The sequence below is a fragment of the Podarcis melisellensis genome (assembly GCF_964234715.1).
Source record: "Podarcis melisellensis genome assembly, chromosome: 5".
In the NCBI taxonomy this organism is placed as follows: domain Eukaryota; kingdom Metazoa; phylum Chordata; class Lepidosauria; order Squamata; family Lacertidae; genus Podarcis; species Podarcis melisellensis.
Window position 1 is genome coordinate 73,439,895 of NC_138537.1, and position 17,959 is coordinate 73,457,853.

Sequence of the window (17,959 nt, forward strand, 5' to 3'; positions counted from 1 at the left end):
TTTTGCATATTTATACTGTCATCTTCCCAAGCAGCTCAGGGCAGCCTACACAGTTCCCTTCCCCTTTCTATCTTCACAACAATTCTGTTGCATGGATAAGGCTGAGAGAGTGGCAGGTGGGAAGGTCACCCAGTAAGAATTGTAGCTGAGGATGGATCATGCCCCAGATTTTCCAATTGCCAAAGAAACAAAATTTGAAATACAGTCATACCTCAGGTTAAATGTGCTTCAGGTTGAGCGTTTTCAGGTTACGCTCCGCGGCGTCCCGGAAGTAATGGAGAACGTTACTTCTGGGTTTCGCCACTCGTGCATGCGCAGATGCTCAAAATGATACCACACACATTCACAGAAGCAGCAAGTTGCGACACGTCCAGACACGCAGTCGTGGGTTGCGTTCACTTCAGGATGCTAATGGGGCTCCGGAACAGATCCTGTTCACATCCTGAGGTACCACTGTATGTTGTATTATATAATATGGAATGCCCTATTAATATGGGGCAGCAGGGCTAATCAACTTTACAATGTACATGTAAACTATATAAATGCAAAATGTTATTTTTGTTCTTGTCTGCTGGAATGCATATCCCACTCTTCAGCAGTAAAAAGCTTCCAGAACAACCTACAAATACTGATGAGGTGATGGTCACTGAAAACCTAAGTTGATGGTCCAGCTTCAAACTAATTTTCTGGAAAACCCAAATCTATTCACAAGTAGTATTCCCAGGTTGAGGTGTTTGCCTCTCAGTGCTAGCTCCACTATGTGTCCTCCAGATTGTTTTGCTCAGCAGCAAGAAATATTGATGTTGGTCAGCTTTGCAGTTATACCCAATCATTACATTTGTGCTGTTTTCAGTGATACTATATAAACATAATAGGGAGATAGATTTGCTGAAGTGTATGAGAAGTGCAAGGAAGCAATGGATCAAGTGTGTCAAGTCCTTCCATCTATTGGGTTAACTTGCTACATATTTTGATATACACTTACTTCTAATGGGAATAGCCAGACTTCAAAGGAAATAAAGCCCAGAGGTACAAACTTGACAAGTTAAGAAAGCAGGAGGTTGAGACAGAGCAGATACTCACTCCTACCAAAGAGCATGTGATGGTGGCAGGTTGGAGGTTAGTAAATGATTGGTGAGTAATTCTAGATAATTGTAGACAGCAGGTGGTAAGAACTTTCAGAGTTCTTTCTATCCCAAATAGCTGATTCCTAAATGGTGGTTTGGGGCAATGTAGCGTAGTCCTAAATAAAAACAAATCCGCTCACATTGTGTAAAACACCATGTTTTTCCCCCCACAGGGAAGATAAGGAAACGTGTGAACAGTTGTCTCTAAGAAAGGATTTCTTTCTGACTGACTGAGCTCTTACAATGGCTATGAACACCCTTTTTCTCTTGGTGGTGAGTAGAAATTCATTCCTGGAAAATGTTTGTCACAGAAGCGGTGATAGATAAAAGTGCTTCACTAAAGCCATCCTTCATCTATCTATTTCTAGAACATGCCATCTGCAATATAAAATAACCTTTTTCTTGAAAAAGGCTCATTCACATGTGGACCACATTGTGGGACGAGACAGCACTTGTTTCCCTCTTATGGAAAACCAGAGAGAGAGAGAGAGAGAGACTCATAAAGGCAGACACATTAAATTTTATGAATAAAGTTGGTTTTATTCATCCTGGAGAATATTTTAAATTACCTCTTCTATGCATTTTCCTGAAAGGGAAATTGTATGTGTATATGCATATATAGCAATGTTGGTCACCAGCTAAAATGCAGGTACTGAATGTATTTTGTGCAAACTCTTCACTCCGTATCAAGGTGTAGCTCATACATTTTGTTTGCTGAACTATAGTTACTGAAGTTATGTAGGCTTGCATATCTTATCAAAATTGGTTTCCTCTTTTGCAGCAAGAAAGGAGGAGGATGCCAGTTGGGGAAAGGGGAATGTAGTGCTGTGGGGTTGAATTGATCACTCAAGAATTCCTTACTCCCAACTCTTTGATTCTAGTGTAAGGCAGGGGCTGGGGAAGAGGAGGACTGCTAAGCTACCCAAACTATAGCTTAGCTCAGTGTAGCGCAGCACCAAAACAGCCAGGAAGAGCAAATCAGCCACATTATCCTCTCTCAGAGTCTGCAAATTCATGCATTCATGCCATTTGGTTTGGCTTGGTGTCATGTGCAAGCCAGGGGATAGTCACATGCCACAGCTAATTGTCCTGATCCAAATGCAGACCAAAATCTGAATTAATTTTACAGACATCCAGAGGACATCTAGAAAATTAAGCTGGTTATTTCCAGAGAGGGCAGAGTGAAGTTGAGTACTAATTTCTAGCAATGATGCTTATTTCATCCACCTTTAACTCTCTGCAGTCATCTTCTATCTGTCATCTAAGTGATACAAATGTAACCAGAAATCTTTTTAACCTTTCTTCATGATATTTGTTCTCCTAATTTGGGGGCTAACATTGCAACTCTCTTGCAAAACCATCCTTTGCTTTTCAAAGATGGGTACCATTGACACAGAAGGCACCCTCTGGAGAGAGCTGTTGATTGTGGATTTAAAGTTTTTAATGTTTGATGTTTTACTGTGGTTTTATAATTTGTTGTAAGTGTCCCAGAGTGAGTGGGGCAACCCAACCATATGGGTAGCAGGCAAATGAATGAATGAATCACCAGCCTCTATTTTTCTGTCTTTCCCAAGTAGGCTCACCAAAGCACTGGAATGGCTCTGTCTGAAGTTAGCCATAGTTTCCAGTATTCACAAGAGGAGTCATGAAAGTATGCTTGTCTGTATGCCTTTAACTAAACATGATGGGGGGAACCCTGAGCCTAGGGTTGTTGCTAGCTGCTTAAAGAACTAAGGGCACAGGTCTATGTCTATGAGATAAACTGACATATGTGAATTTCTATACATAAATGATCTATTGGGTAAAGCATAGCAGATGGCTAAGGTTTCACTAGCACTGACCTTTGTCGTATACCCAGCTGGCTTGGGGTCAAAGTTAAAACCATGCTTTTTAAGTTTAAAAAATGGGGAGGGGCAAGATATTCCGGCCCATCATAAAATTCCTGGGCTACCCAGTAATAATGTCCCTGGACAGACCTCTAATGAATGTCAGGGATTCAACACATGTTTCAAAACTGCTTTACTATTCTTTGTAACCTGTTGTTCAGCTACAACTGTGTGTGTGTGTGTGTGTTGCTTTAAAAAGCAATTACAGATCCCCAGAAATATATTTTAATTATCAAAGCAATACATAGAATTATAAATATTAAATAATGAGCTGGGGGGGGGACCCAGTGGATCAGGATTGCTGATTGTTAAATACACTCTAGCTACATCATTCAGTGTCAGTGAAGACTAGATAAATGTTTTCTTTTCTTTTTGGTAATGTTCAAGTCACCATTTCAAGTTTAAAAATTGTGGATCTAAATGTTATGGCAGCCATTGTCTGAGGTGCTGAACTGACCAAAATGCAAATGGCCTTTGAGTGAGGCACTGAAAATACAACTGGGGGACTTTTACTTCACTGCCTCTGTCGATGCTCTCAAAGTAAATTGGATTTGACAAGGCTCTTTCTCAAAGATTAGCAGTGGTTAGATTAAGCTGTCCTTGATTTTACCATTTAATCTGGCACTGTTGTTTTGGTATAGTGAAGAGAACAAGACAACGGACAGCTCTTTTCCTGTTCTCTGAACTACATTAGCAGTCCTAAGACCATATCAGCTACTCAGACAGGATCCTGCAGTGAGACTCCATCACTTAAGGCTTTTGGATAAAAGTGGCACTCCAGTGATGCATTCTGGACACTTGATTCATGCCCAAGAACAGAGCTGTTCACATGTCCTACCAAAAGCCTACAATTCTTTGCCCAGGATGAGTTGAATATTGCAACCTGTGTAAATTAGGCAAGTTGTGTAAATGCACGTAGTAGTTCTACAGTGACTGTTTTGTGTGACATACTTGGCTTTTGCTAGTCATAAGGAAGGACAAGGAGTTAGGATGGGTGCACCCCAGCTATTCAGCTGCTCCTCTGGCTTTATGAGAATTTCACAAGGCATGGTTTACTTTCAAGGGTGTGTATGCAGCTGCAAGGGCTCAAAATATATGGCATATCCACAAGGCTGCCCATGAAGTTGTCTATCAAAGTGACAAAGAAAAAGCTCCTGTCCTTAGCAGTGTTATGAAGCTTATACAAGTTTAACAGAAATGGAAGCATTGGATATAATCTGGAAAATGCTCCAAGCAACATAAACACTACACAGTACTCCAACCTCTTATTTAATCCTTTTAGGAATTTCAGGGTCCCCTTTCCTTGACATCCAGGATTTCTATGTATTGCTCAGATTAGTTGCACTCACTCTGCAGCTTGTCTAATACTTAAATGTTCAGTCTCTTTATAGCAAATCAACAAATTTCAAATGAAATTTAAGAGCACAGTTATATACGCTTCACGTTCCAGGTTATATACGCTTCACGTTCCAGACTTCGCTAACCCAGAAATATTACATTGGGTTAAGAACTTTGCTTCAAGATGAGAACAGAAATCGTGCTCCTGCTGCATGGTGGCAGCGGGAGGCCCCATTAGCTAAAGTGGTGCTACAGGTTAAGAACAGTTTCAGGTTAAGAACGGACCTCCGGAATGAATTAAGTACTTAACCTGAGGTACCACTGTACAGTCTGTACTAAATGGGTTACCAAACATGAAGGGCTGGAGAGATACCAACCCCCTTATTTCTTTCACTATATTAACAAGCAGGTATGAATATACAATCGCAAGGATTAGGAGGTTTGACTGTGCGCACATTCTGCATCTCATTCATTCAGCCCTCTCTTTCTTGGCCAAGTGATATATACCTGATATATACCAAGATTTATCTTGGCATAGAGATGGAGTGATGGGGTGAAGTTTCCCCTGCTGCGTTTCTTCCTGTTTGGTTTGTGCAAAAACAGGCATAATATGTGGACCTCCAGGTGTTGTTTGAAGTAGAGGTTCCATGGTTGGGGGGTGATGGAAATTGGAGTCAACAACAAGAGGTGGGCAGTGGTTCATCATTCATGTGTTAACAGCACAAGAGTCTAGATAGAAAAAGTGATGTACTCTTATAATTGCAGCTAACATTTGGGGAAGTTGCATATATGTCATAAATTATAGTTGTGTTGTTAATATGTTCAATCTCTGTTGCCCACGCTTTGTTTTTAAGTGTAAAGAGACTTCTTCCTTTAGCATGCATGTCTGTTGCACAGATCAACTGTGAGCTAACACCACAAGCCTAGTTTGTGAAATCCACCGTCTGATGTGGAATGAAAGAGGTGATTTTGCAAGGGCAAATTACTACCTCTCAGCCAAACTACAGTACACTTTTTAAGGCACATGCAACAGATACAGACACAAGTCTCCTGTTTTGTTTTAAGAAATGGCATGGGATGCTTACCCCCTTACTCCTCTAGCTACTTTCCTGCTCAAAATCGCCCTATAAGCTGCTTTTGTCTCAATAAAAAACTGATATAGTGTTGGGCAGTCTAGCTGTGAGTAGCTTCCAGTCCCCTTTTGTTTAATTTTACAAAGGCTTTTCATTGGTGGTCTTGATTCACTACATTTTATCTTAGGACATTGTGCATATTTATGTACTTAAACAATGTATATGCCGCTTAGCTACACTTGCCTCTAAGCAGATGCAAAGGCAGCATGTGACAAATGTGTTTGCAAGCATGGGCATAATGCAGGCATGCCCACCAGGGAGCCAGGTGTGACTGCAGCTCCTCCCTGAGTGTACAGATGGTGATAAATGCAGGTTTTCCTGTGTGCTGTGTGCTGCCTCTCCACACGACGGTGGCTGAGGTGAGTTTCTTCTTCGTTCGGGGCTGGGATGCTACAAGGGAGCCGAACGCCTTTGAGGTGGGTCCTGAGATGGCGACTCCGTGAGATCTGCTCGCGCGGTGCAGATCTAAGGCTCTCTTGCAATTTCTGCCGATGGGGGCGGTGAGTAAACAGAGCGACCCGGACTGTGCATACACAGTGTTGGCGCTGGCTCGCTGTGTCTGTGTTGGGCGCTGGCAGGCGCCTCAGTCCCCGCCTCCTTACGCAGAGCCACCCGGCCCCGTTTTCATGAATGAAATCCAATCGGCCGAGTATAAATAGACCCGAAGGCTGCCGACGTCACCATGAGAGCGGCTCCTACCGCTGCTCCGGAGCTCGGCTCTTTTGCATTGCACTCCAGATTCACCCTGAATCCCGAGGGAGGGAGGGAGGGAGGAGCGGGTCTAGCCGGAGAGAGCGCATCGGCTGCAGCTGCAGGAACGGGGCGAAGGGCAGCTCCAGCGCCATGCTGCCTTTGTGCAAAGTTGGCGGGCGGCTCTCTGGCATTGCGCGCCCCGCGTAAGGAGCGGCTGCTGCTGCTGCCGGGGGCCACCGCCGTTGCTCAGCCTCGGAGGCTGCAAGGCACCAGTCCCAGCCGGGTAAGGCGCCGTGCGTGATCGTGCCCAAGTTTTGCGCGCGCTGCATCCCAGCATCACACCCCCTTCCTCCCGCGCCCGTCCGCTCGCTCGCGTGTTTGCCGACCACACGTGCAAGGTACCCTCTCCCAAAGTGTTCTATGGCAGAAAGTTAGCGCGGTAGGACATTAAGCCTGACGGGGGCAGTAACAGCGGGGTTGCCCCAAGGGATCTCAGGCCTTTGACCCAGAGAGCTGGTGACAGTCCATAACAGGCGGGTCGCTCCCACACCGGTGGTCTCCCGTGATGCCAGATTTGCTGACACTATTCCCAGGTTGGCACGGTTGACCGGCGGGAGGGAGGGGATGCTCATCTCGGAAGTATTGGCCGCAGAACCTAAAGACATCATAACTTGTCCCCTTTTGTCCGTGCAAGTGCTCACTGGCCTGCCCTAGCCTTTGCTGTGTCTGCGGCGTCTGTTGTGGGTTGCTGTGACAACAGCCAGGGGGCTAGCATGAGAGGGCTTGCAATGGACACATTAGGGGGCGTACAAGTTCAAGCCAGCAACCAATGGTTGCTTCTTGGTGTCTGAAGAAGAAGCCCACCATATATATTATTATATGTCCAGTGTGTGTGTGTGTGTCATGGGGAAAGCAAGTCTGCTGAATGTTTGAATGAGTGGAAGAAACACAGGTTGCAACCCAGCCAAGCCATTTATTTCAGTTGCAAGACAGCAGGTGTGCCACTAAGAGGAATAATCTTAAGAAGTCCTGAACTTTGGCTGCATCATGCTTATGATATTTATACTGTAATAAACATTTTAATGGAACGATTGGGTTCCTTCTCCTCCTTTCTCTGCCCCTATTCCTTTTTGCTTGGACCTTGTGGTTTCCAGCAGCCCCAGCATCCCTGTCAAAGCAGAAAAGGCAAGGCAAGCAGTTTGAGCCAGTCCTTTTGACCGACTTGGCTGCTGCTGGCCATAACGCAAACCATGCGGCTGAAAAGCTGGCTTTGCACATCTGTTCGCACGGAACCGTGAAGTTCTGCATATGGTCACAGCGAGAGCTGGCAGGCGATGCCAGAATATTCTCAGCAACTGACAGTAGCTCACCCGCCGTTTGTTTTCTGTTCCTGGACGTTCTCTTGAACAGCAGCCAAGCATGTAGCGCCTAGCAAACTGGTGGCATTAAATAAATGCTAAGTAGTTCTGGGGCTATTTTTTAAAAATAGGAGAAGATAGAAAACATGTATGTGGCTCATTCAACCTGTCATATGTATTTTTGGAACTTGGCCAATGGCCATTACAATGGTTCGCTTAATTAATCATTGCTAAGTCAGAAGTTTGCAGAAGATAGGTTTGCATACCTATCATGCTTCCTTTGCCCTCTTCAAGAAAATATGTTTTGCTTACACCTGAAATTGCCTTTTAAATTACCTTTTTGTTTTAATGAGCAAAGCTCTTCTAAATGTTTTGTGAGCAAGAAAGCAAACAAACAAGACTTCGTTAAAACATGATTTCCTTTTTAGTGTTGTTTTGCATTCATTAGTGGTATCTATCCAGTGACTAATCTGCAGTTCTCCAAAGGCCTGAGGAGTTTGTGCTTCTGGACTACTTTTGGATAGTTGATAGCTGGGATCAGTTGAAGTACCTTGTTAGCTAGGAGACACTTTTTTTCAGTGGATTGGGAAGAAAATCAATCATTAATAAAAGCTAGATACTGAAATCCACACTCAGGAGAATAGTTTTCATCATCTCTCAGGAAACTTTGAACGCACTATTGCTACAGTTTGATCAAAATCCATATATGAATTTGGCTTAAGTTTACAATGTTTGCACTAATATCCCACTGCCTGCTCTTAGGCCTTTATTGCATGAAAGCTTTATTTGACAATGAATAGTTTGGCATCATTCTAACAAGAATAAGGGTTATTAAGGCAATAATTAAGTTTAAGTCTCATCATCCCTACATCTATTAATATATAGAATAAAACAACATATTAATATACAAATGGAAGGAATGTGGGGTTTGGAAACATCCAACAAGGCGGTTTATTTCATTATTTGGTAAAGTCCTTTTGCGTTAAAATATGGCAGCCATAGAAGTTGATTCTCAAATACCAGTAAGTAATATTTTCTTGTTGTGAAGGAGAGAGATAATGCATCTATAAAGACTTGTACCTGATATTATTTTCTCAGAGTAATGGGAACAACTTCTCTCCTAATGATACAGTGGCATTTGCTGCAATCCAGCAACAGTAATGTAAGTGATGTACAAATGTAAAGGAGAGGAGGGCTTAGGAACATAGTTTCACTTACCTCGGTATTGTATACACGAGCCTCCTCCAACCTGGTACCCTCCAGATGTTGGTCTGCAACTTACATCATCACTGGCCATGCTGGCTGGGGCTGATGGAGGCCAACATCTGGAGGGTGTCTGGGTGGGGAAGGCTGGTCTGTCCCGACAAAATGTGGCTCTCCAAGGTTTCAGGCAAAAACTTTTCTAGACCTGCCTACAGTTGTCAGGGATTGAATCTAGCATCTTCTTCATGCAACACAGATAAACCAGCATTGAGCTAAAGCCTTGTTGTAATGGTGGAAGAGGTGCAATGGTACACTGACATTGTTGCTGTCATTTGCGTTTATTATAGCGTACGGTGCTTTCAGCAGAAGTGCTCCCATGGTGGTAAGCACTTTTTTAAAAAATAAAGAAGAGAAAAGTGTACTCCAGTGCTAGGGGGCACTAGGGAGCTCACATTTTCAAACAAAAAGCAACGGGTCTAGAAATTGTGAGCTGCAGTGTGGAAAGGAAAGGAAAACCTTGCCCTGCTTTTTCTTTAAGAGGCCACTGAAGCATTCTTGAGCTGAATGCTTACAACAAATTTCCTGCCATGTACTAATGTAAAAACCATGAAAAGAAGCTCTTAGTCTATATAGACATTGAGAGATCATGTTTTGTCATCAGTGATGACACGAAACTGGCATTGATGTCACAGGCACTATTCAATAGATGGCTGTTGCAGGCATAAACCTGGGCCGGGGGATGTTAGAATCTTAGTAGGTATATTTCAAAATATGAAAATGCCACCAGAAAACTGATTTGACAGTGATGAAAGTGCAACAGGGAAAAATGCCATACATGTGTATATTGTGCACACAACAAGAAGAGGACAATAGCATTTCCACAGCTCGGAAAATGCATCAGCTGTATGAGCCTAAGAAGAAGAATATTGGTGTATGCTTTCATATCTTTAATTTATACTGTATGCCAGAGTGTTTGTACAAGCAAGCTGTCCGTGACCCCAATGGCAGTGAGGGCTGTTTAAGAATGTTTACATTGGACAGTTGAGTTGATTCATATGGGAAAAGAATTCTTTACAACAGGGGCCATCCTGCAGGGGGACTAAGAAACAGATTGGGGTGGGATTCATAGTGAAGAGACAAGCACAACAAACACAATTTCAGTATGACTTTTTCTCCTTTGTTGTGCTTTATGGTGCTGTTGCTTCAAACTTTGTTAAAAGTTACCATTCATACATAAAGCACCATTAATATGCATGGCACATTGCAGAGTAACATATTTTACTATGTACGATCCTTCTCTCTCTCCCCCACCCCAAGGAGTTTATATTATATATTTTGTCAACATCAGAGTCAAGAGAGAAGAGGATAAGAGGAAAACAAGGGCAATCAGGGATAAATGTGAGCAAATGAAATTTCATTTAATTATGCTTCATTTTGATTGGGGTTTGGTCCAAGGCATCACAAAAAAGGTGCTTTTGTTTCTTTCCTAATCTGCTGGTGTGGCATTTGGCCACACAAATGGACCACTGAGCTTTATCCTATCCTACATCCCTTGCAGTGCAACTAGAGGCAATGTCTTGAGAGAGTTGCTGCAACATCCAGTGCAAGGCAACTAGAGCTGGGCACTCTGCTGGCCTCCAAAATCAAGGAGAAAACCATGCTGACAGAGCTGCCAGCCAACTAGCATCAGGGCCTTAGGATGAGGTGCAAGAGGCCATTGGAAGCCTCAATTAAACACTTTCCCTTTTGCCATACACTTGCAGGGCTTACGGGCTTCATGCACCAGTACCAAGGAACAACATTAACTGCTTCAGCACAGCAGAAAGTACCATTACCCAACAAGAAAATAAAGGTCCGTCAATGATGGTGCTGGGAACCTGATTCTATGCTGAGCACAGAATGCTGCAAATATTACACTGTTACATCTGCATTAGGAAATGGTAGCACAGAAGTCTCACAAAACAGGTGGTGGAAAGTGAGCTTGCCAGTGTCTCTTGAGCCAAGCCCAGGAGGAGCACAGGCAGAAAGACAGGCTCACTCAGACACGGCATAATGTGGGTTTTCTGCACACAGTTTTGTATTGTGAAATGTTTTGATTTGGAAAACTAGAAGCATTGCAGTGTGAAATGTGATTTCCTACAACAATTTTCAGATGTTTTCAGTGTAAACACTGCACATCAGCTGCATGCTAAATAAACCAACTCAGCATTGACTGTTGATTGTTGTGTCAACATGCTTTTGGTTCTAATCTTACTCGCGCTGCAGAAACTGGTAATTTCAAGGCAAAATCCAGGATTTGTACTAGGGAAGGGATTCCCCTTTTATTTTCACATTGCTTTATGATACAATGGGAACCTAATAATTGTATTGTTTAGATCAGATCGAGGTCTATGTAGTCCAGCATTCCGTTTCTAGCAGAAGGCAGCCAGGTATTTTTGGAAGTTCAAAAGCAGAACATGAAGATCGTAGAATTGTAGAGTTGGAGGGGACACCAAGGGTCATATAGTTCAGCCCTTGCAATGCAGGGATTGCAGTTAAAGCAGTGTTTCCCAACCTTGTGCCTCCAGCTGTTTTTGGACTACAATTCCCATCATCCCTTGCCACTGGTCTTGCTAGTCAGGGATGATGGGAGTTGTAGTTCCAAAACAGCTGGAGGCACAAGGTTGGGAAACACTGAGTTAAAGAATCCATGAAAAGGGCCACTTAACCTCTGTTTAAAAACCTCTAATAAAGGAGAGTCTACCTCCTTCCAGGGTAGTTCATTCCACTGTCAAACAGCTCTTACTGTCAGAAAGATCTTCCTAACGTTTACATGGAATCTCCTATCTTATAATTTGAATCAGTTGGGTTTTGATTGTAGCTATTGCCTCTGAAAGGCTGTCTGGTATGGATAATATTGTTGTGGACCATCTTTATGCACCTTTTTGTTGAGGTGATACCCTAAAACGTTTCTTTCCCAACACTAAATAGTATGATTTTGTAGATGATACAGGCTGCTAGCCCATGTAACACAAGAGGTAATATTTCAGCTAGAGCAACTCTTATCAGTGAAGCAGCATGTGTTTGTATATTAATTTCTGCTTCTAAAGTTGAATTTAAAGGGGTAATGATCTCATAGGATTCTTAAACAAAACGTGCATCAGCTCAGATACTGCCCTGGTTTAAACAGCCATGAATAAGGCCTGATGAACTGCAGGCTTGCTCATTACTGCTATCCTTCTCTGCATGTGGAGGCTAAGGGTGAAAGTTTCCACTTTTGATTAAACTATGCCTTCACCTTCCTATTACATATAAGATCAGGGAACTGTGGTGTGTTCTTCTTCATTAGCAAAGTATAATTTCAGAGTTAATATACACTAAAGTTTGTACATAACTGTAGCTTAGAAGAAGGGAAGAGAACAGAACGGATGATTGCACTCCCTGTCCTACTATTCTTCCAAGGTTTGAGTTTTCAAGAGTTTGGAGAAGCCCAAAGTTTCAAGGCCAGCACCATATCAGGGTGACAAGAGCAGATATTCAGGGATCCAGAATGTGTCAGTATATTGCTTTTGAATGTTAAAGCTCATGCCCTCTACCTCTTGGGCCTTAACGACAAAGGCACCAGCATATGCTACAGATCAAAAAGAAACATCTCTGCTATCACAAGACGGAAGGAGCATGTAAATCTGGTCTTTGGAAGGGGATGAAGTCCAGAATTACCAAGAACAACCTATTCTGTCTTCAAATAGAATACACAGCACAGTTTCTCTGTCAAGCAAATAATTTTAACATGAGTGTGGTTGTCATCTTTTTTGACTTCAATTTTTAGTAGTTATCTTGAAATGGAACTCTAGCATACCTGAAGAAAAGAAAAGGGGGAGAGGAAAGGCAATAATAGATCCTAGTGTGACATGGTCAGTTTTAGAAAACAAAGTGCTATGCATCGAAGGAAGTGAATAACTGCAAGTTATTCTGTTGCAGCTCATGGACAGCCTGTGCTTTTGACTTCTAGAAGTTTTATCTCTATGTCCTTGACCATCTGCATTCTTTCCACCATTCTCCTTTTATCTGCCCCAGCTTTCTCATGCCGCCTTCTTCTCGGAAACTAACCAGTTTTACTTTGTATTGCCTTTCTTCACCAGAGTAACCTTATAGGTTCTGACTATGACACCGTATCTTTCTTCCTGGTAAATTTTTTAAAAGCTCAGTTGTTTGACCACATCTGCACTGCTTTTTCAGCATAGTCTTCGGCTATAGTTACGAATCCCAATTTCAATGATTTGTTTTCCTTTCTTGTCATTCTCTTGCTCCTACAAGCTGTGTAGTATTGTATGCTTCTGTGGTGGGTACAGAGGTCAGGGGCAGGTGTGTAAGGGTGGGGGTGTCCAGGAGTTATTTTTCATACTTGGGATGCATCTAGATGGGTGGGGTTTTTTTTTACACCTACTTTTATTCACCTGAGTTGCCACTCTTCTACCCATTCAACCCTCTCCAGTCCAAGAAGAAATGTTAGCAATTATCTCATCCCTCCTCCTTTGATTTCAACAACTTGTAAAAAATAAAAGGAAAAGAACTTGTGTTGTTATATATATATGCCACTGTTCCCTATAATGACTCATCCATTATTTTGCCCCAAGACTGGAGGGAGCACAACCCTGTTGCTCTTCTTAGATCTTTCATTAGCGTTTGACACTATCAACCATGGTATCCTCTTCTGCAGTCTATAGGATGTTGCCACCAGGAACACTGTTCTCCATTGATCCCAATCTTATCTCTGGGGGCAGTTCTAGAAGTTAGCATTGAATGAGTGTTTCTTGACCCCCTAGCTCTTGAGCTATGGGGTGCCACCAGTGTTTGAAATACACTTACCAAACACTTGGCTTTTTTATTTAGTACATACATTTTAATTTTATCTGATTACAAAATAGTTTTATCTGAGGCTTAAATTAGAAACAGTAATGGTTGCTGATGTATTGTAGCTGTCTACAACACTACAAGTCAGAGTCCCTTAACTTGTTTAGACTTCTCCCAGCTTCCCTCCTCTGGTCATTCTGTTGACTATGCTTTTATGCTCCCTGTGGCCATAAAGTTGTCTATGAATTGCCCCCGTTGTGGTTTTCCTAATGCTCTAGCTTCCTACATGCATAGAGCAGCATGACCAGTTAATGTAATGTTGTTGCTCCACTCTAGACTGGTAATAAATATACCATAAGTCAGATCCCCCCTATAATTAGCCTTCACAATTCAATGCGTGAACTTTTGATTAGGTAATATTTAGTTTTTACATTACCTATGTCTCAAGAGCTGTGTCAACTGAAACAAAAGTAAAATTAACACTAGTTACAGTCCATCCATTATTAAAACATCTCTTATTGCACTTTACAAGGTATAATTGATTGGACAGAACAAATATTGAACAGCAGAATAACACTTAAAACTACTGGAAGAATGCTTTTAATGCTCATTCTATAGCTATGAAGGGGGGAGGACTGTACTTATGCAGCACGCATAAAGGCGAAATTGCTCGCCGCTGTAATTATACCTGTTCCTTAATTCTGAAATTGCTTTTCTGTGTAGAAAAATACAGTGCAACGATAAAAGATTTAATTAAGTTTTGACAGCTATTGAACATTTCCAGGAAGGCTTCTGTTTAAACAGAACAATTTTAGGGTTCCCTCACCTGCAAATTGTGGTGGTTGTTTGGCTCTGTCCTTCATATATACAAGGCGAAATTGTCAGGTTAGGGGGTCCTCGTTTGTTTCTGATGAGTCTTTATTCTCCCTGCCACTTCTGGACACTAGAGTTGGATCCCTTCAGCATGACATTTGCAGACTGGTGAACAAACATGTTCATATAGGCCCAGGAATCTCATGTCTTGGACCTTGGCACATTTTTATGCCAACACATGTGGCTGGGGGGGAGGAGGAGTATTTCTGGATTACCCCTCCCCTCACCAAAGAAAAATAGATGAAGAGATTTGGTGGAGAAAACAAGGGGCGTTTCAAGACTTGACTGTCATATTATTCAGTGCTACCCTCCCCACCCAAATGTATACAAAAGAAAATGTAGGGTGACTGGAAAACAAAAGTGAATTAATTCCCTTACAAGCCATTCACACTGAAATGTATTCGTATGCTAGACAATGTGGGCTTGCAGGTTCACTGATATCTTCAATTGAATGATTATCCATTTTTCATATGGGAAACTCAATAATGCTTTGCCCAAGAGGATGCAGAAACAGGGTAATGTTTGTGGACTTAGTTCCAGTTTTCTTGTGCTGTTCTGTGCAAGGTCTGGTGCTGTTTGCATTCAGAAGGGAACCTTTGGACCCAGCACCCATGTGATGATCTGCAAAATACAGTTCTTCACTTTTGTGTGGAACTTCATCACCAGTTTTCTCCTCCAAACTTGGAGCGGTGGGAAGGAAGTACAAAACATGAACTTGTGCTTTCTGTAGCAAATTGTTAAAACAAAACAACCCCAAATTTTTATCAACACTGCTTGGAAATGAGATAACAAGTTTTACATATCCTTGTGAGAGTACACTCTTAATTTAGACATTAATCTGGTTGATCTTGAAACTTTTGCCTCTAAATCGTTCGCATTGTTGTTGAGGTTGGTTTTCATTCAGAATTAAAAAGATAGAGCAGGGCAAAGATTTATGGAATCCTCTGTGCACAGTATAATGGGATAATAAAGTTGACACAAGTCAGAATAAAATATAGGTTCCTCTAGTTTTGCTTGTAAAGCAGCGCATTCCTATTTTAGTTGTTAACAGGTGTTATTTTTTTTCAGCCAGTTTTATGCTCCCAAAAGCACAAGTGGATCTTTTAAAAACAAGCTTACAATTTGTATCCAAATGTTGATGGGTCAAGATGCTGCCAAAATGCTTTATGCAGCAGTAATTTGTGCCATTTTTAATGCTGATAGTCTTTGCAGCATAACATTGAGGAACCTTTTCTTAAGCACATGAATATGCACACTGGTGACCAATGATTAGGTGCAGGTGAATGGCCTGCCCTGTGAATGGCCAATGTATGTTCAAGGGTGAGCATTTAAGATCAAAAGTGGTGCTCATATTATAATGAGCCAGCAGCTTGTAGGGCACTCAAGAAATCTGTTCAGCTAATTTCCTTAGAATTAACCTGGGTATGACTCCAGAATGTAAAGTATTGTTTCTTAACTGTCCAGGGGTCCTTTACCTTTACCTTATGATTTGTAACAGTTTCGCTTCTATAAACTGGTTATTTTGGAAAGGATTTTTTTTGGTCTGTTCTTTATGTGTTTGGGCACCTCTTAAGATATCGTAAAAAATTAATTGTATGATGATTCCCGAGATCAAGGGGCAGGTTTTTGTCTGTTTGGATACAGGTGGATGCAATTTTGAATCAAGATGACAGACTGAACCTTTCAAAATGCCTGTGATTTTAATCACTGGATTCTAAACTGCACTGATGCCTTTGTTTATTAGAATTCCAAGGCAATGGCAGGTTCGAGGCTACTGGTTTTTCAGAAAGTAATACAAGCTGGTTGTTGTTGTTTTAAATGTATTTCCCTTTCATGTTTGCTGTGAGGGAATAGCAGTGAGCACTCATGTTAACATGATGGAGCTGTGTCACATTTTGTGTGGCAAAGGCTAAAGCAACTGCTGTCTGGTCCTGTTGGCAATCCTAGCTGCACCATGCTTTATCTCCTTTAAGCAAGTTTACGTTTATAGAAAACCAAGCAGAAAATAAGGAAGGCAGGCATTCAAGGTCAAAAGAACTGCCTGGATTTTATGAACTGTGTGGAGTTTATAAATCAGCCTTGGCAGCAGTATAGTTTAGTCTGAACTTCAATCCTTGCCTTTGAGCAAGTAAAGGGGCGGAAGTAGACCTGTCTTTAAATAATAGGGTTTCCTACTGTTAGAAACTGGCATTATTGTCTTTTTACAGTCTCCGGTACATGGATGCTGACATGGACTACGAAAGACCTAACGTTGAAACCATCAAGTGTGTGGTTGTTGGTGACAATGCAGTGGGGAAGACTCGCTTAATTTGTGCAAGAGCATGTAACACCACCCTAACGCAGTATCAGCTGCTAGCAACTCACGTTCCTACAGTCTGGGCAATTGATCAGTATCGAGTCTGCCAAGAGGTATGTACTGTCCACTTTATCAAGTTGTGCAATAATGTAAAAGGAAGTTTGCCTTGGCATCAACCAGTTATTGGCTTTAAGTGTTGCTGCTTTGTAACAGTCAGTGGAATTGTGTGTTCTAAATGCATGGTGTTCAGGAGAGAGAAGTAATTCAAAATGGACCAAGTAGACTGGTCTTCCGTCAGTGCTGATAGAACATATTTTGAAATCATTGGACCATTCTGTTCAAAAGTGACAGCTCTATATGGTTGTTGTTTGAAATATCTGTGTTGTGTTTGAATACATACATCCTTTTAGAGTTTATTTATCCAGTCTTCTTTGTTTTAAAAATATAATATTTTGTAAATATCTTAGCCTCTCCTGAACAGACAACTAAGCTTTTCTGTGATGTTTAAACAGAGGAAAACCTATGTCTTACACACATTGTGGATAATACATGGAATCCTTCCTGTAGTTCATTTTTAAAAGGGTTGATGTCCATTCAGTTTCAGGACCCTGTTGAGTTGGGAATATCTCAGCGCCCTGTTTTGATTCACAGACACCCACACCCCTCTCTTTCTGGCTTCTGGTCTTGGTGACTGAGCAATAGCAGTGTGACAGAAGAAATTTCAGTGGGTGCAGCAGGTCCTGTAATAGACCTTTGAGAATGAGAAAGGCTATGCTTGTTGGATTTCATTTTCAGTGCAACTCTAATAAAAAAAGTTCAGGAACTTTGCTGCATCTCGTGGCTCTAGCTGACAGTGTTTTTAATAAAACCTGTGCCAAAGTTGAAAGCTGCTCACCTTTCAGCTCACCATGTTCATTCACAAGTGACCCCCAAATCAGGTTTCAGTGCTGCAGAGCTTCTCAGTGACTTGTTTCTCATATCACAAACTGTAGTTTGATGTGGGCTGGTGCATGTTGCTTAAAATATCATGCATTGTTCCTCCTCTGCTCCTTTCTTCAGTGTGCCAGGAAAGAAACAGAACTAGAATCTGGCTTGCCATTCTATGCAAATCAGTACTTGTGGTTTGTTTGTTTCATTACAAATAATCACAGTTTGTTAGGAGAAAAAGGGAGAGAGAGAGAGAAAGAGATGAACTACGCCGGTGCATAAGGATCCAAAT

At 41.9% G+C, this 17,959-nt stretch overlaps 1 protein-coding gene across 2 annotated transcripts in view; it reads left to right on the top strand.

The window, feature by feature from the left end:
* RHOBTB1 (Rho related BTB domain containing 1) overlaps positions 1 to 17,959 on the top strand; it is a 54,021-nt gene that overhangs the window by 7,312 nt on the left and 28,750 nt on the right. The window contains exons 2-3 of one of the 2 annotated variants that reach the window (XM_081913615.1): positions 1,301 to 1,400; positions 16,652 to 16,853. In XM_081913615.1, coding sequence (XP_081769741.1) covers positions 16,662 to 16,853 — 192 coding nt within the window. In that variant the 5' untranslated portion in view covers positions 1,301 to 1,400; positions 16,652 to 16,661. Of the gene's footprint in view, positions 1 to 1,300; positions 1,401 to 6,256; positions 6,461 to 16,651; positions 16,854 to 17,959 lie in introns of those variants that run through there. The other variant, XM_081913616.1, reaches the window with a different exon arrangement.